Source organism: Prinia subflava, chromosome 1, assembly GCF_021018805.1.
Source record: "Prinia subflava isolate CZ2003 ecotype Zambia chromosome 1, Cam_Psub_1.2, whole genome shotgun sequence".
NCBI lineage: Eukaryota > Metazoa > Chordata > Aves > Passeriformes > Cisticolidae > Prinia > Prinia subflava.
The window spans coordinates 50,250,137-50,274,647 of record NC_086247.1 but is presented as its reverse complement, the minus strand read 5'-3'; the positions used below and the strand labels follow the sequence as shown (position 1 = coordinate 50,274,647).

Genomic DNA, 24,511 nt, shown 5'->3' with positions numbered 1-24,511 from the left:
ATGATATTGCAGCGTGTGTTTTATATTCAAAACTGACATGAATGCCCAGGAGATTAAAATGTAAATATGAAATGAATAATCCATTTCAGAAAAGCAAAAGCTATTATGACTAAAAACACTGTGATGCCTCACCATCAAGTAGCCTTACTGCATCAGACCCATTTAGTACCTTCAAAAGTTGAAACATGGGGTGTAAAATTAGTGTTGGTACAGGAAGGAACAAAAAGAAAAGAGGAAGATGAAGTAGGAGCAGTTTTGTCCCCAGGCCTCAGCATGATGTCTCTCATCACACAGAGCTGCCTTTATTTAACTAGGACCTAGAATGAATTCAGGGTGGTTCCTGTGCATTTTTTCCCTGCCTGTGACTTCTTCCTTCCTTTTGCTTCTGCCTAAATTTTTGAAGTTTTCTCAATTATTTTAATCCAATATTGAGGAACGCCTGGAGCTCCTAGTGATGGAGAGCAAGCACAGCTCTGGGATACTGTGGGGGAAGCCATGGCTCAAGCATCCTGACTTGCATGACCCAAGTCAGACATCTGCCATCGAGAAGAAAGGATTCATGACCCCCTTAAAAAATTGCTTTTAAGAGTCTCAGTTCTGGGGAGGCTTGTGGGGAACCTGCTGAAGCTGAGCAAGCTGCAGGGCAGCAGTGCCTGTGAGCCTGTGCCAGGGCTGGGAGCTGGGAGCAGAGCTCGCAGCCGCAGTGCTGGTTTGTGTCTTGCTGGGGAGGAGCAGTGGTGGACACTGGAAACAGCTGTGGCCAGCTGAAAGAGGCATCAGGCAACTGGCTGCAAAATGTGCCTCTTCTTTTCCTCGATCTCTGAACCACACTGGATTGAAAAAAACGTAACAATGAATTCCCTCTAAACCGTAAAAATGGGGGGAAAATATCCAGTCACTGAAAAAAAAATCAAAAAACCCAAACAAAATAATTATGCTGCTACATTGCCTTTGTAAGTAATAAACTAGGGAGGGTTTAATTTATCAGTGAGCAGTCCATTGGGACTTTTTCAAACACTATTCAGTAAAATAAAGCAAAAAACCCAAGTGGTTTCATTGCTGGATTCTAATTAATAAGATAAATCAGAAAAGTCGAGGTGATATTTTTAAATTACAGTTCAAATTTTCTTTTACTTCATAGGCTCTTCCATCATCTGAGCTGGAATGATGAATGTCTGGTCAGAGGGAGCCAGCAGCCCTTGCAGGAGATGGGCTTGCTGCTCTGATTTGTACCTTTTCTGTCTGATTTCTCTTGTTTCTGTGAGGTTAGGCAGGTCACCGGCTTGGGAGCACTGGAGCACAGTCTCTTTAGGTACGGTATGAAACAAAAAATATTGTTCACAGGTGTTACAGTATTTTGGCCTGAGGGTAGTGTGACAATGTAGCACACACCTGCCATGTGTCAGCAACCCTGTGCAACTCTTTTTTTTTTTTTTAAGTTTGAATTGGTTCTCTTTTCTGCTCCATATTAGAAAATATGAACTTTAATGATGTAATGCCTGAAGCACACTCAGCTTCTGTGACATTAAATACAACTTTTAAATAGTGAATGGTGCACAGGGAGCCCCATGTGAACGTTTGGCTCCAGAGCAATTTAGAAAGGTCAAAAGCTCGTGTAAATGGAACCCAAGCAATCAAAGTCACTTGTTTGCAGAAAATCAGCCTGTGCCATTGAGGGCTGCTTCTTGCCTTTTTAGTTTCTGAATGAAATATTTATCAATTGGTTGTAATCAAACTAAAAGCAGTTTCGCTGTGGGTTTTCTTTTTTGCCAACTTTTTCAGTGAAATGTGGAAATGGGGGGTGAAGTTGGGTGTGTTTCTGTGCAATTCTCTCATGGCCAGCATCTGTGAGATGTTGCTGTATTCTCCATTATGAGTTTCTTCATTTCCTTCTCCTCCTCCTCCTCCTCACATCTGCCTCCTTCCTGTATTTCCCTGTTGTTTCTCAATATACAGATTTACTAAGTTATCTGTGTATTATTTCTGGTTCCCTTTACCTTCCTGCAATGCAGTATTTGTGCAGATTAAAGCTTTTTCATGAGACGACAGTTTGCTGAAGTCTGTTATAAGCAGCAGTGTTTTGTGTTTCTCAGGAGTTCTGCTTCCAGCTTTTGGGTTTTCTTTGTGGTGGCACTTGGGGTTTTTCTTAATGAATGAAACAACTGTCAGATTTGGGTTAAATTGTGCATTTCTATAGTTACACCCAGCACTCTCAGAGAGGTGTGTGCTTGCCAGCTTGTGTACGTGAGCTCTTCCAGGCAGGAGCCATCTGCAGGAACTGGTGTGAGTTGTGGGCAGTAGCTGTAATCAATCCTGCTTTTGGAGCTGGTGGATGAACCCTGCCAGTGGGGGGTGAGGGGGGCAGAGCCAGCCCTCACTCTGGATGCAGGGAAGGGTGCAGCAGCAACTGCACCCCATGCCTGGGGACCTGAACAGAGAAATTTGTGGGAAAATGTAGTTCCCTTCTTCTGCAGGTGAATCTATGTTTGCCTCTGGGGAAAACTGCTTGGATCAGCAGGATAGGAAAAAATGATCCAAAACATGTTATGATGGCCTGATTTTTCTTCTCCTGTTCAGAAATTAGGGTAGCCTTGGGGTGCTCTAGGTGTTATGACCTCCAAAAGGTGATCTCATGTTTTCAGGGAACCCAGTCAGTCAGATTCTTCATAAGCCTTGCATGCAAGTGGGGCAGCAGAAATGGCAGTGATTCTGGGCTTTATTGCTGTGTGAAGCCTCCCATTCAGAGAGCAAATCAGATCTAGGTAATTTCATTGACTCATAGAAATTAAAAGTAAACAGGAGATGAAGATGTTACCCTATGCATCCTGGTGCTCTGAAACAGAAGTGAATGTATGTGTTTTGTGAATTTAGGATTGTCAACCCAAGTGGAAGGGGTAGCAAAATAGACAAAAGATTAATATCTTGTGCTTTATAAAGTTGCAAACAGAGAATTTTTTGCTGCTTTTCATCAGTATGTAAGTGTCCCATGATGACTCCATACAGCTATAGATAATCTCTTCTTGACTGCCATTATAGTTGATGTGCTGTCTACTCTAAATCCCACTTGATGCCAATCAAGTTCCTGCTCCACTGTTAGAAAATTCTTGATTACTTTCTGTCTGCAAGAAACTTGAATGTACTGCAAGGCTCTTATCAGCCTCTCTTTCTATTCCCTTTCCAGAGTAAACAAATCCAGCTCCTTAAATGTTTTTCCACTGGTCAGATTTTCTAAAGCTACTATTGTTCTTCCTGCTCCCCTTTTGACACTCTTTAATGAATATTTTTCAAAAAAATATTAATGCTAAACTTAAATATAATATGCTGTATACCTCTTCCTGGTGCTGCAGAAGGCAGAACGCCTCTGGCATTATGTCCCACAGAAATCCATTTCATGCTGCTTCATTCCTGCTGCCTAACCCACATCTTCCTCATCCCTGTTCACTTCTGAGGTCCCCACTGCTCCTGCCATTACCCTTAAATGAATATAGTCAGATTCAGCACATACATGGTTTTCTTTCAGACTGCTTTGCTCTTCTTTAAGTGAGGATGCCAGTGGTGTATCCCAACCTCATCAGTGTGATACTGAGCATGGATCACGCACTCTCACATCTTCCACTGATCCTCAAATAGCTGAGATTCCTGAAATCAATAAGTTTTCACAGGTTGTCATCATGGTGCTGATAACTTTGTAGGCTAGGGTTTTGGTTTTTTGATAATTTATACACCTTTCTGCCCCCCGCCCTTCCTTTTTTTATTTGTGATAATGTAAGCTATTTCTGTCGTTCACTCATGGAAAAGTCACACAGGGCTGTTTTAAAAGCCTTTCTAAAGATAGGCTCTGTCATCTGTACTACTCTACTTCCTTTTTATCAGCTGGGACAGATGTCCTGTCAGAGAGAGCGAGAGAGGCATTACTCTAGTTTGACATGACTTTTTGATGCATTCATGTTGGCCATTTGTTGTGTTTAGTTCCTAATCTCATTATTTTTACAGGATTAGAAATCCTTTAGCAGTGTGTTCCAGTAACTTTGGTATTAGAAGTACTCTGGCTTTTCTGCTCCCACTTTCCTTTGTGAGACTGGGTGCTGTGTTTGGTCTTTTCATTTCTCTTAGACCTTACCTGGCCTCTCTGGCATCTGCATAGCAGTGGTTAATGGTTTAAAGATGATTGATGGTGGTTCCCCAAGCACTGTGGGGACATTTTCAGCGTTCCTGCTGACTTGAAACCACTTGGCTGACTGATGTGTTTGCTCTGTTCTTCCCTTTCTCCATCCAACCTGAACTTGCACATCCTGTGTGTCAAGTGAAATATGTCCCCATTATCTGATCCCAGATAGCTGCTGGGAAATGAGGCACTGGAGAATTCAGCCTTTCTGCTGTTTTGTAACAGGCCAGGTTTTCCTTCTAAAGTATTTATAGAGACTCTCTTGTTGTTTGCCATATCTCTTGGTTAATTCTAAGTCACTTGGCATCCCCGTCTTCATTTCTCCTTTTATGTTCATCCCTGAGTCAAATGTCTGGTTCTGCTTTGGTGTACAGTCCCTTTTTGATATATTCCTCCCAGGTTCTTTCAAAGCTTCTGACAGTTTCTGTCTCCAGGCTTGCTAGGTGAAGTTTCTCCAGAAACACCCAGCTGCATTTTCATTTTGTGGTGGTGCTGCCAAAGGGTGCACGTGTGCCTGAGGTGAGGGAGGTTTGGGTCCTGACAGGTAACTCATGTCTGCAGTTCCCTTTTTTGTCCCCTTTTGAAACCCCTTTGGTTTTAAGGTGCCCTCTCCATCTCCAGATGACATTACGCCTTCCTTAGATGTTGCCTCTGGTTTTTCTTTCATCTTCATCAAGAAACTTTAAAGAAATCTATATCATGCACCTTCCTAGAAGGCCAAACAAATCTTTTAAATCATGCTGTGTCTTGCAACACCTCCAACCAGCTTTTTTTATTATTATTGATTAACACCTCCCTGCCCTACCTGCAGTCTCTCTCCTCATCTGTGCTTGGGCCCATGTCCTCTGCCACCACATCTGTTAAGTCATTTAGCCTGGAGCACTCTCTGCTGGCATGGTGGCATCATCCAGATGCTTAGCACCTTTCTCCATTGGTTTTCCTCTTGTCTCTTTTGTTATTACTTTTATGACTTTATTTTCATGGGGGGATTTTTTGTTTGTTTGTTTTTTAATGTGCTGACTCTAGCGGATTTGTGCTTGTATGTGTACAATTAAGATGCAGTAGTGAACTCTCAGCACAGCCGATGTGTTTGTGCATTAGGGTTGCACTTGCTGGGCAGGAGCCTCACAGCCATGTCAGAAAGATGGGGTACCCATCAGTGCCCAAAGGAGCTGTTTCTTCCCCCTTCCCATCCTGGGGAGCACCAGCCCTCCCAGCTGAGCCACCAGGCCCCCAAAGTCACACTGGTGCCAGCATGAGAAATGTGCAGGAGGCATGTGGTTGGGAGGAGGCATCCAGTGGCCCAGATTTGGGTTGTTCCCACCCGTGTCCACTCAGGACACATCTCTGCAGTTGCTTCGGGTTGTTGATGTCCACTGAACTAACTCTGATGCCAGGTAAATGCCTTCTCTGCAAGGCTTCCAGTGCTGGTGGCACTGGTGATGGGTCAAGAAAGAGCTGATTTTAACTCTTGGGGACCCTGTGCCAGGCGTTTGTGGCTTGGGTGCCTCCTGCTTGTGAGGGTGAAACTCATCCACATTAAAGAGGATCAACAACAGCAAATCGTCGTTTTCCTGAAAAGGAACACAACTGGAATGAAGTGAGCTGAGGTTCAGGCAGTTTGATGGAAACAGTTTATATTTCAAGCTCAGAAGTTTGTGTTCTGGTGTGTGTTCTTTTCTTGTTACATATATTGGCACTGCTCATTGCAGCAATATTGTTCTCCATATGCTCTTCTCATCAGCATCTCATCGTTATTGGATAAATATGTCTCTCATTATGCAGAACATTATTTTTGAAGTATGGAATCATTATTTTGTTACATAATTTCCAAATTTGGACCTTTGCAAAGATTTATAACAATCTTCAAGAATTACTGTAATTGAAGGAGAACTTTCTACAAAGAGAATTAATTAGATCAAAGAAGCATTTAAATGTAAGTCATTAATCCATGCATTACAGGAAATAGTTACTGGCTATGTATAGTTCATTTAATTATACTTGGTTCAATTTTGTTTTCTCATTACATCACAATTTATTCAGAATTAATTTGTAATTTCTTGTCTAATGTGACTTCTGCTTGCTTAATATAGAAGATATTTTCACTAGCATGTATTTATATATAAATAAAGGTTTATTAATGACTGCGGTGTTAATTGAACTGTGGGCTCTGCTGTCAATTAGCTGTGAATTTTGTTGCTCTGTAGAGGCAGCCCAGAAGGTCTGTGCTCTGAAAACAAGAGGCAGTGTCAAGTTTTTGAATGTATGAAGTTGTACAGAAGATTGGGGCTGTCACTTGCTGCAGGGGACCAGGTGACACAGAGGACAAATGGTTTTGGTTCCCTTACGGAGAAAAGTAAATTATGTTCTCTAAGTCTATAGTGAGTAATTGGTAATGGAAATGGGAATCTCCCAAGCTGCAGTAGGTTGGTAGCTGAAGGAAAGAAGGCCTAAGCGTTGTGTCAGGTTTCAAGATGTAGGTGTTTTGCATAAGTGCTTTGCAGGTTTTCTGGTCCTTATGTAATATCTTCATGTAATGTGAGGGTAGGAAAATATTAATTTTCTGTGATTTGGTCCACATTACATATAAAATTATTATAGAAATGCCATGTTAATTTTTTAAGTTGTGTTTTAATACTTTAATAATATATTAATATCTATACTCCCTTAGCTGTTGTCAGCAGTACTAAAACACTGGCATTCCAATATTTTTCTGATTTTTTTATTTACACTGCTGAAAGTACATACATTTATAACTTAATTTTTTAATAGTAGATTAAAATAAGCTAGTTTTGGGTTTCCCCTCCCTTCCCCATCCCTTCCTTTAATCAACAGACTTAATTTTCATTCTGATTTTCATTCTGCAGCCAAATGTACTTTCACCTCAGACTATCCAGTGATAGCAGCATCTGTGTTAAGTTTGGACTCAGCTAATCTTTTGGAATCTTTGAATACTGGGTTGTAAGCCAAAGCCTAGCTGTCCAAGAGCACATCTGGCTCGCATAGTATTACCTCATTTGTATAAAGTAGTGCTCCCAGTTTCTCTTCATTGCTTTGTTTTCTGTTTGCTGGAAAGCGGAATTTGATACAGAGGCTGTGCTGGCAACAGAAAAAGTTTAAGAAACTTAAGTGTTTTCCTTCTTCCTGTGCTGAAATTCACATTAAAAGTCATGGTTTTGCTACATAGCTAGTTATAGCAAATAAACTAATCAAATGAGAATAAGAAATTATCAGCCAGCTGCGTGTGTGATAAATGTTTAGGCATTAGCAGCTATTCTGTCAGGTTTGCTGCATACAAACAAAGGTAGAGTAATATTTATGTTGGTAAATTTCTCAAGATTACTGTTATTTCTTTCAATAAGTGAAATTACCTCTTCCTAGGAGGATTGTTGTGCTACTTATAACAAATGAAATGCTGTCAGAGTTCATGCGGATAAGCAGCTGTTCACTGAGGAAGGCAAAACAACTTATTGGTTTGCACTGAGAGAGGAATGTTGTTTCCTGCCTTGTAATTTAGGTATTTTCAACCCGTGCTAGATGGAAAGAGATAAATCTTAACAAAACGCTCATCTGAGCAGTTTGTAAGAAATGGGATTTGCGATGTGTTCGCTTTGTTTCTGGGTACATCTGTAAGAGAACAGTGTGAGAAGAAGAGTATTTTGTTCTCAGTATTTGTTTTTAAACGTGTTGCATGCATGGGGAAATAAAGACATTTGGAAATAGACAACCTTGGGTTAATTAAATCCATCTGCTATCTGACTAATGATAGTAATATTGAATCCAGGGAATCTCTTACACTGGAAGATTTGATAAAGCACACAAAGTATTCTAATAAAGCACTCTTAAAGCCAGCAAGAGCTCATGGAACTGGAGAGAAACCAGTTACTCCTAGAGAGTAACTCAGTATTGTAAGGCTACACTTCGTGCAGGAATGTCCCAGGAGAATCTAAGAACCACATTTGTTGTTCCCTGAGATTCAAAATTACAACTGGAAGGAAAAGTAAAACTTGTTTACATTTTATGCTACATGAAATTGTGGTTTATGGGGCTAATTTAAATGTCTGTTTCCATGCTTGCAAACAGACAGGATACAAATGTTCATTAGGAAAGAAGCTACATAGGGTGCAAAAATGAGCTTTCGGAGGCATGGTGATGGCAGCTGAAGGAAGATAGACTTTTGCTTAGTATTGGCTGACAATCTGATCCTATAGAGAATAATACTTCTTTCTAAACTGCAAGTATGATAGTTACTTTTTTATTTACACTGCTCTAAGTAATATCAAGAGGGGGGAAAAAGTATTGCGACTTACTACATGCATTATTCTTTATATTGGTCATAGGTGCTCTTTTGTATTGTTCGAACAATGATTTTTGTAGCTGTACGTTAGGTTTTGGTAACTTTCTAATTCGTAGTTTCTGGAAAAGAAAACTGAATGCATAGTTTGAGTTTATTGAAATACTTATTTGATTAATTTGCATTTCATGTCCTCAAACACTTGTACAGAACAGTGTGGGGGCAGGCAGGGGCAAACTTGAGATTTGTGGAGACCTAGGTGCTTTTAAAGCAAGGCAAATATAATGAGTGTCAGTTGAAGAATAGTTTATTTCACATTGATTTGACAGATGGGTAAAGCAAAACTCTGAGAGATTAACATTGTTGTTCAATTTAATGTTTAAAGCACACAAAAAAAGGAATGGCTTAGGAGAATTGAACATGGAGGATGGGTTTGCATGATCTGCTTTGGAGGAACTTGTTTAGGCTTCCTTCATAGCAAGCTGGAGTCACTGTAGTATGTGATTTATCTCAGCTTAAAGCAGGAATTTAAAATAGGTCAGATGAATCCCTCTCTGAAACGTCTGTTTTTCTGCTCCGCATTTAAAGTGACCATCTCAGATATGGACAGCAGGAGTTTGATTAAACAAACACCTTTCCCACTGTCACGTTTTAAGACCCAGGTTAATTACTGCTGTTTGTAGGTGCTAAAGACTATTTGTTAAATAGCACATTTCAAAAAGTATTTTTTTATACAGTTGTGCCAGTTTGAGTGTAGAAATTTACGATGTGTTTCTAAACAAGTGTGTCACATGTTAGTACCTTGAAAATGTGGCCTGAAGCATAAATCTGCCATGTATGCTTTCTAGTTCTGCTTCTCTCTGGTGCTGTTTTGGCTGGCAGAGGGTGGGAACATGCACCCTCCTCCTCACACACAGTGCAGGAGCTGAGCACAGGCTGAGTGCTGTGACTTGCTTTGCTCTGCAGAGACATGTATTCTCCGGAGAGCTTAGCCTCGAAAGTGCAGAATACACAAGTGAGTTTGAAAATAGTAATTGGCCTCAATTTTCTCTCAAGCAATTTGGCTTATCAAACATTTAAGTGAATAAAAAGAGGAAGGTTGGTACTTTTCTTATGTTCTATAATAAACTTGTTTCTACTAGTAAGCATTGTAGCATATGCTAGGATTTCATAGTGACTTCCTAACAGGTGAATTAGTAGATGTATATTTTGTGGAATCACCTAGAATTACACAGTAGCCATGGTTACCAGGTTAAAGAAATCATGTCCTGATGACTAACAGAAATAGATTGCAGCAGACTGGTTTGCCTTCAAGTTGCTTAGTAGCAAACTATTCCAGAATAAGTTTGTGAGGTCTGAGAACGTATGAGTAACAAACATAGAAGCACACTCCCTTTGCTGAACTGATGCAGAGTCTGCTTTTCAAATCCTTGTTTTGATAAAAAATCACAGTATTTTTTTAAAGTTGGTGTTTGTGAGGATTTAGTTTAAGATTTGGGTGCCAACCATATCTGCAACAAAACTATTTAACTGGAGTAGTTAAAATTTTGAATGAATATTGCTAGTATTTTCATTTTGATTTAGTACTGGACAAAGTTAAGGACAAACACAGACTTTCCACATTCAATGAAAGTTGTATTCCCTTCATTTTAAATCTAATACTTAGAATGACTTAATGGAAGTCTTTACATTTTCTTTTATATGCTCTAGCACTTAGAAAGAAATGACAGAAGTGTAGGTGAATGCAAGTGGGAAGGACAGAACTGAGTTTAAGGGCAAATGTATGTTTGCACTGGTGTTGGTGGACCCATTCCAGAAGTTTCTAGTATGTACAGAGTCATAAAATCATTTAGGTTGGAAAAGACCTCCAAGATCATCTAGTTCAACTATTAATATATTGCTTGGAAGCATCAAAAGTACTTGAGTACATTTCCAAAAGAGAATGCAGTTGTTGAGGGGCTCAAGTCCTGTTGACTTTAGTGTAAAAGACAAAAGATTTAATATTTCAAGTTTCCACATGGTTTAGAAACCCAGACTCCAGTGGGTTTTGTTAGATTTCAGGCCCAATATGTTACTCTCCCTTTATGAGTTATGAACCACTTACTCTGTATTTAACTTGTACATAAGTCCTATAATGTCTGTGTATTACTATGTAGAATAAGATTTTTTGGCAACATGTTTTTTTCCCTAGAGTGTGGATGCTTTTAGACCCGGTCTTTTGCACCAGGGAAGCTTTCCTAGGGATCCTGGTTGGGCCAGTGTGATAGGTACTTAAGTTTTAAAGGCTGAGGATGTTAAGACCAAAACTTTTTGATCTTTCTTCATTTTGTATGCCTAGCTTACAAACTCACAGCTCTGAGATTGTACTCAGTAGGTGTGCTCACCCTGCCTTGCAGAATAACCAACCATGACTACAGAATCGGGATCAGACTCGGAGTCCAAGGATAAAGAGCAGGATCAGGAGGAGAGCCCTGCGCAGGAAGGGGCGGCAGAGACCCAGCCGCAGCAGCAGCAGCAGCCGCCGCCGCAGCAGCCGCCGAGCGAGGAGCGGCAGACGGCGCTGGAGCAGTTCTCGGCCGTGGCAGCGCACAGCACGCCGGTGAGAAAGGAGCAGGTAAGGCAGCCCCTGCACACGCGCTCACTGCACACAGCTGGCTCTGCACCCACCTGCTGCTCCCGGGAGATAGCCAGCCTGGCACGTTAGGAGTGCAAATGCGTGTTCAGGTACGCGTGGAAGGGTGTTGGATGCGATGCTGTAGGTCTGGGATGGTTGGTCTTTTGCATTTAAACAAAAACAGCTCTCGTGCAGAATGTTTTTAAATTCACAGCAGGTATTTCTGCCCCCGGTGCTTAAATAGGAGGGCAGTCTCGTTAACTAAGCAGGAAACATCTTCGACCTTGCGTTTGCATTAGATAGCAAACGGTGTCAGTTTTTATGAAGCTGAAAATGTTTTCAGAGTTCATTTCTTTTGACACCTGCTGAACACTGATTTCATGCTTGCTTGTCTGATGTGTGAGCCATGAAGAATCTGTGGTCCCTTAAGTTTCTCGTGGGTCTGAAATGACTGCATTATAATTACTTGAGCTATTCATGTAATAGGTTTCAGAAGAGCTATTGCGTGCTTTTCCATTTAGTTCACTGTTGTACTTATTAAATTTGCGGAAGCTGCTTTCTTCTTTCCGTTAATAATTTCCAGTCAATAGGATTAACAGGCATTTTTCTTCATAGGTAAGTGACACAAAATTAATGAGGTACCTGCAAATCGCTTCCCTTAGCTCCATAAGGTTATGACCTTCATCTGATCACATTTACCTTTGGAGAGTGCAATAAGCCAGTCTAGCTCCTCCTCTTCTCCACCCTTTTAAGAATTCTGGCTGTTTGAAGTGGGCTCCTGTTCTTTTACTTGGTTGGGGTAGACAGTGCTGGCAAAGCAACTTTGATCTCTCAGATAGATCAGAAGTTTCCTGTAATTAGTTTGGGAAAAAGAAGCTTGTCCAAAAGAGATAGGTGTTGAATGAACTGGTCATTCATTAGACGCGTAATTCTATCAGTCTTAGGCATAAGTATTCTTATTTATATTGATGTTTTTCCAGACATCTTCAGTAATGTTTCAACTTCAAGTTTCTTTTCATGTTAAAAATGTAAAACAAACAAACAACAGCAAAAACAAAAAAAAAAAGAAATCCCAAACTACAAAATAATCCCAACCCTGAAATAACCACACACATACAAAAAAAACCCCAATTTAGACACCAAGCTTGTCCACGTGTGTTTGGAGGTGTGGGATGCTCTTGTGTGCTGCATGATCCCTTTCTTTCCCAAAGATCACCAGTGAGCTGGTTTCTGTAGAAGGGAAGATAGAAGAACTGGGTTAGTGAGAGGGATATATGACACCTTCCTGCTGAGATTGCCAGACTGAATCCAAAGGTCCATGCTGTAAGCAGACTGCCAAAGCCAGCAGCACTGGTAGGCCCAGTGTATTCTGTAGTGGCTTAAGTGTCTGTATCTCAGAAAGGGAACATTTACATGCAGCACCAAGAGACATGCATCACTGTTTACAATAGTGTCATTAAAAAGCCAAAACCTGTAGGATCTTATTCTTTCTCTTGCTGTTGTAATTGCAGTGAGGGAGTGGATTTTTGCTCTTGCTTGTATGAGAGAACCTTGGGAAGGAAGATTTAAGTTACTAATCCATAACAGTGAAATCTTTTTTGCTATCCTCTGCACATACCGCCCCCCCCAAACATTTTAATGTAGCTGAATAACCTTTTGGTATTGAGATTAACAGGTATTAGAGAAATGAATCCTTCCTATCATGTGTAATGTCACCTGAATTTCTGCCTGCCTTCCCGTCTCTTTGAAAAAGAGAAGGCGGTGTCACACAAGGTTGGGCACCAAAGTTTCTGAGCAACTACCATAAACAGATGGGATTAACGTGTTTTGCAGTACTGTGGCAATATCACTTCATACCCCAGTGAGAAGCTGCAAAGCATCCAAAGACCATTGCTGCTGAATCTCATGACTCCAGAGGCATCCTTTGAGAGGAGGTCCAGCTTTAGAGGGACTTGAACATTCTGTGTCATACATGAGAGAGATTATACTCAAAAAATGCAAACCCTGAAGCAGCTTCTTCTGCATTAGAATTTAAAATTAAACACTTAAAAATGTTGCAAAAACAGAGCACCAAAACTACCAAAAAAACCCAAAACAGTGCAGAAATACCTTGATGAAGAATTTAGGAGAAAATGAAGCTATGCTTGCAGAACACAAAATAATTCACTGTGTACATGGTCTTTCACTGGTCATTTTTTTTCCCTAGATTCCAGAATGTCAGGTTTCTTTAGGAAGAAGAGACTTAATACAGTCTGAAAGTACCTCAATGCCTGAACATGTCAGTATAGTTTGGGGGAATCTTCTCTAATAGTTCTTGGCATGTTTTGTTCTCCAGACAAATGAGAGGAAAACCTTTTGTATGATTTTAACCTAGACACAGTCCCCTGATCTTAATGTAGATGGGGACCTTAACAAACAAAATAACCTCAGTAATGTTTTTTAATATTTATAAATAAGCAAAACTGTGCACTAGTCTTGATATACTGAGTGTCTTTATGACTAGAAAATAATGACTAGTCCATTGGAATTCACAAAAATTGCTTTCAAGCTGAGTATGGTTCTAAGGTTTAAATGGATGGTGGGTATCCTTGTGGTGGATTTTTTTCTCAAATAACTTTTCTGTTTTCTTGAAAGAGATTAGGTTCATGGTGGGGTATTTTATTGGTTGGGTTTTTTTTGAGCACAGTGTTAACTCTCACTTGAGAAATGTAATGAGCCACTGGGTAAGACAGTGCATTTTTTTTCCCATCACTGAAATTACTTTTTTTACCCACATATGTGCACGTGCACCTTTCCTGGCAGATTTCTTTTGACAAAACATACAGAAATCATCACAGCCCCTCTGCCCAGCAGCAGCAGTGCAGCTCTGCACAGAGGCCCAAGCAGGAGGCATCTTCAGTGCTGTGCATTTCTCATTGCACAAGGCTGGACCACTTGCCAGCTGGCTGTGGATGTGGAAGAAGGCTAGCTGGCCTCAAGCCTTGCTGTGAGCCCAGGGGGGCTCTCTCTCTTCATCAGAGCTGCTGTGAGTGTTAAATGCTCAGCAAACAGCTGATCCACTTACAGGCACTGTGCCTTCATCTCCCGCCAGTTTTCAGGGTATGCGACGACCTTGACATCCAGGCACAGAGCTGATGTCCAGCTGCTGGAAGGAGGAATTCCTCTTGTGCTGGAGCTACATGGGGGAAGAGATGGCTGGTGCCAGGCTGCTCCTGAGGAAGAACATTCATGGCCCAGGAGATGCAATAGATTTTGAAAGCAGCTCTTGCCATTTTGTCTTTTATGCACCTCAACTTTCTTCCAGTTTCCCCATCCAGGAAAGCCTAGGAGGCTATTGCTGTGTCCTCCTTGCAGGGAAAGGAGGACTGTGAGGTCTTGCCACACCTCTTTGTAATTTGCTGGGCTTTGGTGGGAGCTGACACTGTAGGGATCACAGCCAGCTCCAAATTGTCCTTTTCCCCCGTTGTCAGAAGGCAGAGGAGAAACTTAAACTTGTTTGTATGAAATCACTCAAGGACAGTATCCCGTGATTTAGAAGTACACTGTTGTTTCAGGTTGTATGATGCAACATTGTTCTGGTCTCAAAGCAGCTTAAAGCCTTTGGATGGATTTGCTCCATTCTCATGAAGGTTTATTATATACAAGGAATAGAAACAGACTTGCAGGATTAATTTACAATATATTTCCACTAATGCTTGTTGCTTATTACACTGAAATAATTCAGAGCCAGAGCAGGTTAGGGTTTGTTGCCTTGTAGTGAGATAACAGAAAGACGTTTTTATTTAACTTAAGCTTTAGCTGAGGTATTACTGCACTCCTGTTGAGGTTTTGTTTGGAATCTATCAGGGATATAACTGATGAGAGGGGTAATGACTGCAGCACAGTGCTGTTGCTAGGAAGGGTGAATTGCTGTAGAGCTGTTCTGACTTTCACCCAGTGCTGTGGAGAGGACTGTGTGCTCCATGACAGAAACTTCAAAGGACCTGACCCTCAGATAAACCTGAGCAAAAGCAACCCTGTTTGTTTACTTCTTGCCCCTCTTCCCTGTTGTATATTTGTCCCTCAAATAGTGCCTACTTCACTCCAGCTTGAGAGACTTACTGGGCATCAGCAGAGAGCAAAATTCATCCTCTCATCCTATCCACTTAGCCAGCCAATTAAAGTTGTTTGGCCCCTCACTTCTGTCATGTTCTCTTAACCCTTTACTTGAGTGCCTGGGGAGCCTCTCACTCTCCTGGGGATGGCAGCATCCCCCTATGAATTCACACTGTTCAGGGAGGATCCATGCCCTCATTCAGGGACTGTTTTCCCATTGACAGCAAAATTAGTGCAGACTTGATGGTGTATTTCTATTCAGTATGACACCATGGAAATATCATATGATTTAACAGGTATGGGACTTCAAAGTAATATCAAGAAAGTGTAGGAGTATCTGTTCATCAACAAAATTTACTGATTACTCAGTATTTCCAAAACACCAAAACAATGAGTACAGGAAGCCCAGGTGGGATTTTGTTCCTGTGGAAAAAGTAGAAGGCTTAAAATATTTTCATGAATGCCCCTCCTTCATGAGTGTTCTGTACATTTTGGAGGGAGAAAGGACGGCTGGAAAGAATATGGGAAATCTTTTCAGTAAAAACTCTGTCCTGCATCAGGGGCTTTCTTGTCCAAGCCCCAAAAAAGGCTCACTTAAATGCTTGGGTGCAGCGTGTACAGTGAACTGCAGGGCGTGATTGGTTTATTTTACTTCAAAAAGTATCTTTCTTTCTCTGTATAGGCCACAGAGAAAGAACAGGAGTTAGCTGCTGCGAGTCCAAAACAGCTGGAATATCAGCAGCTAGAGGACGACAAGCTCTCTCAAAAATCCTCATCTAGCAAACTTTCCAAGTCTCCTCTAAAGATCGTCAAGAAACCGAAAAATATGCAATGCAAAGTGACGCTCCTGGATGGATCGGAATATGCCTGTGAAGTAGAGGTAAATGGCTTTTTGTCATCCTTTTTATTTCATCCTGTCAGGAGGTAAATGGTGCAAATTGTATTTCTAATGTAAGAAAAAGGATGAATGGCATGATATTTCACCAGTGCCAAGCACAGAGATACCTTCACTGTTTTCTCTGGAGGTTGTTGAAGATGGTGCACGGATTTGAGCTAGGTGAGGGGTTCTGAGCACTCCCTGAAACAGCCAGAAACTCTGGATTAATTTTCTGTTATATGGCACATGCCACAGCGGAATGCAGAAAACAGAGTATGGGCAACAAAGCCCATAAACAAAGAAGGATTTTGATCTCACTGGGCTTTTATTTTCCTTGGTAGTTGACTGAGTTGAGTCTTCCATTGAGTCATTGTCCATACAGTAATTCTGACTATTGTGAGATTACTGCAGGCATGAGAGACACTCTGGGCAAGCGGGGGAAATGTCAGCAGTGAGAATGGAGAGTTCTGTGTGCTTTTCCATGATGTCTGTGAATCATAGCTGCGTCTGGACGTTACTGGCAAAAAGATGCTGTGATTTTTCTGTAAGGAAGCTTGCCCTCCCTGCTGGGACTCTTGACAGGAGCCTACTTTTGGGGGGTATGGTCTTTGCTGTCACTTAAAAACCAGTCTGTGCCTGTGGGCAAACCCATGCTAAGAGGATGCCTTCAACTCGAGAAGGTTCCAGAAAAGCAAAAATTGAGCGCATTTAGCATCTCAGAGTAAATTTGAGAAAATTCAGCATCTCAGGGTGGACCCTTTGTCCACTCAGTCATTATCATCAAGGTGATTTTTGGGCAGTGGACCAGCCTGTCCTGTTATAGATTAGAAGGTCATGCACTCAAGAGAAGGCTGAGCCTGACCAAGCAGTGGCTGCAGAGGAAGAATGTGCCTTGGAGAGCCTGGCTAAACCAAACATCCTTTGGGTAACTGCAAGGTTCCACGGAGGAGAAAACCACTTGGGGAGAGCAGGAGAGTATAAAGGCAGAGATGCAATAGTCTGCAGGCTTGAAAGGGAAATCCACAGGAGCATGGAGAAGGAGAAGGGGCAGAGAAAAGGAGTACCTGACTGGGAGCCAAACCATAGCATCTTTATAATCACGTTGCACTCAGCCCATTTGTCCTTCAGCTGCTCTCAATTTCAGTGCTTTGGAGAGTGGCAGAATGAGGAAAAACCTTATTGATTTTTATTTAACTGTGGAATTACAATTTGGGTCGAATGTTATGATGCTGGGAGTGAGCTGAAAACAGAAGCTCGTATTTTACTACTCCAATAGCAAATTAGCCGTCCATGAGGTTGAGCACCTTTTAATTCCACTGGCCAAGTCCCATGTTATTTCCTTTGGTCTAGGACTATCTATGTGGACACATCCTTTGTAACTATTAAATGGTCATTTCTTGACCTGCAGTCTCAGTTTTGTCACTCAGGGATAGTGTGGGAGCCTTTAAGCTGGATGAATGACTCATACTGGCTTTGATGGAAAGAGTCAACTCATTTCAGCTTTTGCCACTTGCTTGTAAAATGTGAGTCACTTTTTGGAATACAATCAAGCAAATCTTACCAAATAAGATTTCTATGGAAATCTTGTCTAGCAGGCTGAGCTTTATCAGAGTCTAAGATGGAGCAGAAAGGGAGATTTGTTATGTTAGATTTCCACTTATGCAAAAAAAATGCTGTGAATAATACTTTTTATAGGAAGTTTCACTCTTTCACTAAACTTCAGTTCTCTTGAAGTGTCAAAATGCTGGCATATGGAAGCCATCATGTTTTATTGCTTTTCAGATTTCTCTGCTTTGCAAGTTCTGAATAGCTCTTGAATAACATCCAATATAAGTTTTGTATGAATTTTTTCTACTTACATTGCTGAAATATTTTCAAGTTGTATTGACTGTCATCAGTAATCATTTTATCTGCTTCTAAGATGATCAGGCTTCCCAGGCAGAATGTAATATTGATGAGAACAGAGCTCCTAAAAGGATGAATTTTCAAATGACAAAGCTGTAAGGCTATAATGATGAGCAGACCATGGGGTGCATTGAAACAAAGTTAGAAGGAACAAATATTTCAGGCAACGAGTGCAGCTGGAGTGGTGCATAAATTTGCATACCTTAAACAGTGTGATTCAGACTTTGCATCCTTCCTAGGTAGTATTATGAGTATGTTGTGTGTATTGATGATACAACTGCAGGTGCCTCTCTGGCACAGCCCACTCTAGCCCATGGGAATCCTTGGCAGCTGCAAAGGAAGTCTACCTGCCATGTGCATAAAGTTTAGCCACAGCAACAGGATGCTGAGCCCAACCAAGACAAAGGATGTGACTTTCACTGTGCTTTTTCTCCAGAGGAGTAAAGAAGTAATCACAAAGGGAGTTGTAGGGCAGGAAAACTGAGAGTCTGTCTCAGCAGACATCTTAGGAAATCATGTAGGAGGCTGAAGATGAAGTTCTGCAGAAGTTTTGGGTAGTAAAGTTCTGTGTCAGTTACACAGAAAGTCAATGCTGCAGCATGAGAAACAATCTATCATATTTCAGAAAAATGCTGTCATATTTTAAGGATCACCTTCAAGTGAACTCACTGTATCAAATAGGGGAAAAATATATATATGCAAGTATATATACATACATAAAGATGTGTGTGTATATATATATATAAATATATATATATATTCTTCTCTGTTAGCAGCCCACAAAACCATGCAGTTTTCACAGATTCACACAATACTATGAGTAGGAAGGGACCCACATGGATCATTAAGTCCAACTCTTAAGTGAATGGCCAATTCAGGGATTGAACCCACCCCCTTGGTGTTGTAATTACCATGTTGTAAGCAAGTGAGTTAATCTCAGTTCTTTTACATATATATAAAATAAAAAGTATACTAAGGCACCCTACAAATTATGGTGGTCAGTAAATTCCCCAAGATTAATTCTTCATAAGGAAAAGGAGAGAGACAGACAATCAGATATTTAATACTTCCATTCCTTGTGTTCAACCCACATAACTGCATTTTTGAGACTGCACAGTGACCCAGGTTAGGGATGTGACAGTTTTTACATGTAAATCAGAAATGTCATCCTGTGTTGTCAGCTCCTTTCTTTCTGCTCTCTGTGTATCATGCTTCTACCTACTGAAGGGTACAAAGCAGGACCAGAAACTTAGAAACCTAATTTTGAGCTAGAATAATAGCTCTGTCAGTGAATCTTGATTTGGATGCAGGCCAGGTATTTATCTCTCCACAATTGCATTCCCTAGTCTGAGAGTCGGGGATCATTATAGAATCCATCAGTTACTCTATAAAGTGCTTTGCAAATGACAAATGCTTTTTATATATGTTAAATATTAATGTAATTTAAAGGAGCTTATTGCTCTCCAGTAGAGCGCAACCTGCAGCTTATCAATTATGTGTTCATCCCGTTAATGACCTGGCAGCGAACGTGGCACGTACTCACAGACTGAGACACTTCTGAGGCAAGTTTGGTTAATCCATTATGCCCTTGCTGTCCTTTGTTTCAGAAACCCCTCTTTCTTATTCCATATTTAATGCTGAGCATCTTCACTGTCTGCTGCTATATCTTTCAGTCTCTCTCACATTCAGTGCTTTGCATTTGTGACACCGGGGTTTTTCATGTTGTATGAGATGTATGAGGGAAAAGTGTAGTGGAGCTAACTTCAAAGCTGAGGTTAACACGGGGTCATCTAATGTAGTCTCCTTTCAGTGAAAGGTTCTTAAGCAAATAACAGGTAAAAGCTTTCCCTTGAGGCCCTGCAGTGTTACTGCCTGTGTACTCTATCTGTCCTGACCCAGAAAGTCTTTCATGCAGTAACACATTACAAGCCAAAACCAGGTTAAGGAGGTAACCCAACCTGTTCATTCATCATCCTCCAAAACCATGAACCACCAGTGTTACCATCTGTACCCCCGATGCTGCTCTTGTCCAGAAGCCTGCAGATGGTAGTGGCAGCCTTGTTTCAGGGGAGGATTCCTTTCCAAGGTGGGATGGCCACCTAATGGTGCTTCCCTTTCCCAGGGAAAGTTGTTGGCTTTTGGAGAAGAGGCATTTGTACATTGACACTGTCCCTGGTACTCTGCCAAGAAAAACAGCCCCAGGGCAGCTGTGGGCTTCTCCCATGTCATGAAGAACCTGGAGATTTCTGAGGGGTGCTGGATCACAGGAGTCAATGCAGTCCATTCAGAGGGACACAGGTGGTGGTTTCCACCTAGATGTCCACCCCTGCTGGCAGTGATTCTCCTTGGGTGGTTCATTGTGCTCTCCCAGCTAGCATCAGGCTCAGAAATTTTGATTGTCAAAGCATCCAAGGCCAGAGCTGTGGCCAAAACTGCACTTCAAAGTGGTAGCTGAAGATTTCTCTTTTAAGCAAGCTAGACCTATGCTTTGCATTTGTTGGTTTGAAGAGCTAAGGAAAAAGCAAGATACAAGACTGCAAATTAATTTCAGATAACCTTAAAAAAGACAATGAACACGCTAGTTCAAGTTTTCCCCAAGATTCAAGAAAACAAGCAAAAAAACCTTACTTCTGGGTTTCTTCAGCTCTAAGTAGGAGTTTTCAAATGCTGTAGTACAATTATGTTTTTTCTAGGATTTATTTCCCTTCTTGTCCTTTTCTACCCTATTTCAATTTTCTGTTATCTAGACCACTGCATTTTAATTAAAAGATCCAAGTGGAACAAGCTGTCATGCTCTCCGTTACACATAGCCTAATTTAAAGTATCTTCCTAAAACAAGTTTGAATCTGTCTTTGTTTCTGCTCTAAATATATACATGCTGTCACTCACAATGTGAGGGCAGAAAGCTGTAACATAACCTGTCTAAATAAATGGTAAAATAATTAGATTTAATTTTGGAAGGCTCAGCTGTCTGAGGCCATTGGTAATTTATACTCTTTCGTCATTCCTGTACCACTCAGACTTTCTTATCATGCAGGCCACCAGTGACTGAAAACAAATGTTTCCATGGCAGCCTGTCTGTGGCATCTCTGCAGCCCTGCCTCAAACAGCAACTTGACGTAGGACCCAGATAAACTGCACAGCACATGGGGAAACAACATCTCACAAAGTATTACTGTTAACCCCACCTCTGTGTCAGTGGGGGTCAGCTGAGGTAGGAAGGGACTGGTAAAAATACACTGTATATGGGTGGTTTTTAACTCCAGATTTCTCAGCCATGCTGCCACTGCACCCTGGGCAGTGGTTCGGTGTCCCATGCTGTAGCCACTTTTACTCCTTTGTAATGAACCTCTGGTGACTTCCTCCCTGATGGAGACCCCACTTTCTTAGTAGGTTTCCCCACATCTTCAGGTCATGTAGAGTAGCATCCTTGAGTTGAAATAGCAAGAAGTTTTCTTTTCATACATTTGAAACTAGGATTTGAAACATGGACCCAAGCAGACTGGAATGAGCTGATCCCTTTCTACCCTACACAAGTATGGGTTTATAATCCTTTTTGAAAGACAAAATGGACATGAAATAAATGGATTCTGTCATAGTTGAAGTATCTCATTTTGCATGAATTTCTCATTTTCCTGTTAAAATGTGAGAATACAGAATGCTTCCTTAAAAAAATAAGTCACTAAAGATTGGCTTAGGACAGTCTTGAAGAGTTGAGAACAAGCAGAATTATTTCTGCACTGCCACCTCTGCTTTTCCTGACCTGCAGGGTTCCCTCCGGAGGAAAAATCCTCCCGTGTTTCTGTATGGTAGAAGGGGAATGCATAGCCCCATGGTCCCCCTTCCCCACACAATGCCCAAACTAACCCTTCCCTGTGAGTTTCTGTGTGTGGACCTGCAAGCCACTTTTTAATAGCATCAAATTTCTCATCCCTTTCGACGTAGGTTTTAAGGTCAGGAAGGAAACCTTGTAATAAGATGCACTCTGCATTCTGAAGGATACAGTTTCTGTTGCCCCCTGCACATTTTAATTGTGTAATGAGTTCCACACAGTCTCTTGCAAATGGCTTTACATGTGAAAATGATTACTGAATGCAAGAGGGACTTTTTTTAATAAGTCTTTTCCTTTTGACCTACTCATTGCTTACATTTCACTTAATTTAATATGAAGACCTTTGTTTTGGGTTTTGTTCCTTCCCCAGGATACGTTTCAGTAGAAGTGACTGGGTTGAGAGGCATCATCGCTGTTACACAGCATGTTTTCTGTCCCCAGATCCTCTAATTAGGGCTGACTTGGATTAGCCAGGGGATTCACTTAAGATCTATGTTACCTGACACATGTCAGTAGGAGTCTGAGTATTGCCTGAATATGTTTCAGCTGAATAAAGTTAATGTACAGTTCTTCTGACTTGTTTTTTCCAAATACCATGGGCAGCTTTTTATGAGTTAAAATTGTTAATTCAAGAAGCACAATGATCTGGAAATCAGCACCGATGTTATCCAGCTCATAATGATCAACTGTGAGGCTGAGTAGAGAAAGGGTTTTTTCTTCGCTTTGTTAAAACAAACAAAAAAATGTTTAGGCTCCCTTTTAGTAATTATGATTATTATTCTTATTCTTATTTCACTGAAATGAAAGAAATCAAAATCAAAACAAGTCAGGTTGAGCTAAGCCTTTTGGAAATGCCACAAGGCTGAGGGAGTGCAGCTGGAGCATTTCTGCCTTGCCAGGGGAGGCTCAGGTCCTCCAGAGCTTCTTGTGGCTGGGAACGTCTGGACTGTGTGGTATTCAGGGAGAAGGTCTCTTATCACCTTGGTAGGGAGACACCTAAATGATTAGACAGATATTTTCTCCAGTTAGTGTGCAAGTATTTTAGGGACTGAATGGGGAACCAAGAATTAATGTACCAAGTGAACAGCAGGTGGGGCCTTAAATTACACATTTTTGCACAGCAGAGGACACGGTCACAATCAAATGACGGAAGCTTAAAAATAAAATACACATTTTCTCTACATTTTCTACATCTAATCCTCTCGACTCTTGCCTTTTGTAAATAGTTTCTGAAAATTATTTGTGCAGTGAAAAGTTGAGTTTATCATGCAAAAATACTCATTTTGATACCTTGGAGGTGCCAGCCATTTTTTATAACATTGAAAACTATTGTGAGGGATCGACCTACATTGACAAATACTTACAGCTGCTCTGAAACTGCATATTTTTGGGAATAAATGGTTAGCTGAAAACTTCCTACTGAAATATTGCCTCCAATTCCCTCCCCTTGGGGCACCTGTTGGACACAAGCCAGGCAGCAGGAGCTTGTTCTCCATCTGGCAAAGTTTTTAAGAAACTGGGTTTGGTCATGCACACTCAAACTGAGGCACTGCACGGTTCATTGCTGGTTAATCTGTGTGCAAGAGCCCAGGAGGGCATGATCTTCCACCTGCCTTTCACCCCAGACTGCTAGAGGTCTGTTGGCTCCAGGAGTCCTGTCCTTCTCACCATCCTTGGTGATGGCCCCACCAGGGTAAGACTGCATCAGTCCCTTCATGTTTGTCTTCTCCAGGTTTATTGCCTGGGGTAGTCTTTGCCCCAGAGAACCTCCAGCTTCTTACCAGAGTGCCTTGTGCAGCCAGCACCCAGCCTCTGCATGTATTCTTTAATGACTGCTGGAATATAAATCAAAAAGAGTGGATGAAAGACTTTGGGTTTTTTTCCTTTTCTGAATGGACACTCAAAGCCTGCTGCTGTTTCTGTACAATGGGTACATTCTCCCCTCCACCTCATGCCCAACCAGCACAGAAGTTGCTGATTTTCATGTCTGCCCTGTCACTCTCCTGCCAAGCCTCCCTGCATTTTGTCATGCTTCCTGCTCTGTTTCTGTGTCACTGAAGTGCCTGCTGCCTGTTCCAGTCCCAGCTGAACTGTCTAAACTCATTATCAACTCTGTTTCTATTTTTTTTTAAATTTCTCCAATTTATAGGTGTTGCCCCCACGTTTACACTAATAATTGCCATTTCCAGGCCCAAACTAAATAAATCTTCACTTTATTATCATCCTCTAAATATATTAGCATGTCAAAGAAAATCTTAATGTCCCACGTGGGTGATTTTTTTTTTCCAGCTGAGCCCCATGATGCACTGGGCTGCTTTTATGTTTTCTTATCCTTGTCTGTTGATACAGTGAACAGAATATCATAGACAGGACTGGGTGGTAAAATATCTGCTTGCAAAGCAAAGTGTTGATATGCAGCAAGGTCTGTCTCTCATGGTTTATCTCACTCTGACAGAAATGGTTTTGATCTGAAGTGGATAAAGCTTGGATGTAGCTTGAGAACAGGATATGTTAGTTTTCATGAAAACCCCAGTGTTGATGGTGCAATACTATCTAAAGTACCCCAAATCTAAAAGCTGATCATCCTACTCCCTCTTCTGCCTCAAGAGCATCTTTCTCTGCAGTGTATTTTTTTTTTTCACTCTGGGCTGGCAATGTAGGTCAGAGAGAGCTCTGTAGCTTTTAAATTCATATGGCAAGATTACTCTGTAAATCGGACTATGTTGACA

General features: G+C 41.2%; 1 protein-coding gene across 10 annotated transcripts in view; it reads left to right on the top strand.

Moving 5' to 3' along the window:
* EPB41L3 (erythrocyte membrane protein band 4.1 like 3) overlaps nucleotides 1–24,511 on the top strand; it is a 96,207-nt gene that overhangs the window by 20,625 nt on the left and 51,071 nt on the right. For all 10 annotated transcript variants that reach the window (XM_063396177.1, XM_063396129.1, XM_063396118.1 and 7 more), the window contains exons 2-3: nucleotides 10,856–11,073; nucleotides 15,851–16,048. In XM_063396177.1, the coding sequence (XP_063252247.1) occupies nucleotides 10,867–11,073; nucleotides 15,851–16,048 (405 nt within the window). In that variant the 5' untranslated portion in view covers nucleotides 10,856–10,866. The remainder of the gene's footprint in view (nucleotides 1–10,855; nucleotides 11,074–15,850; nucleotides 16,049–24,511) is intronic.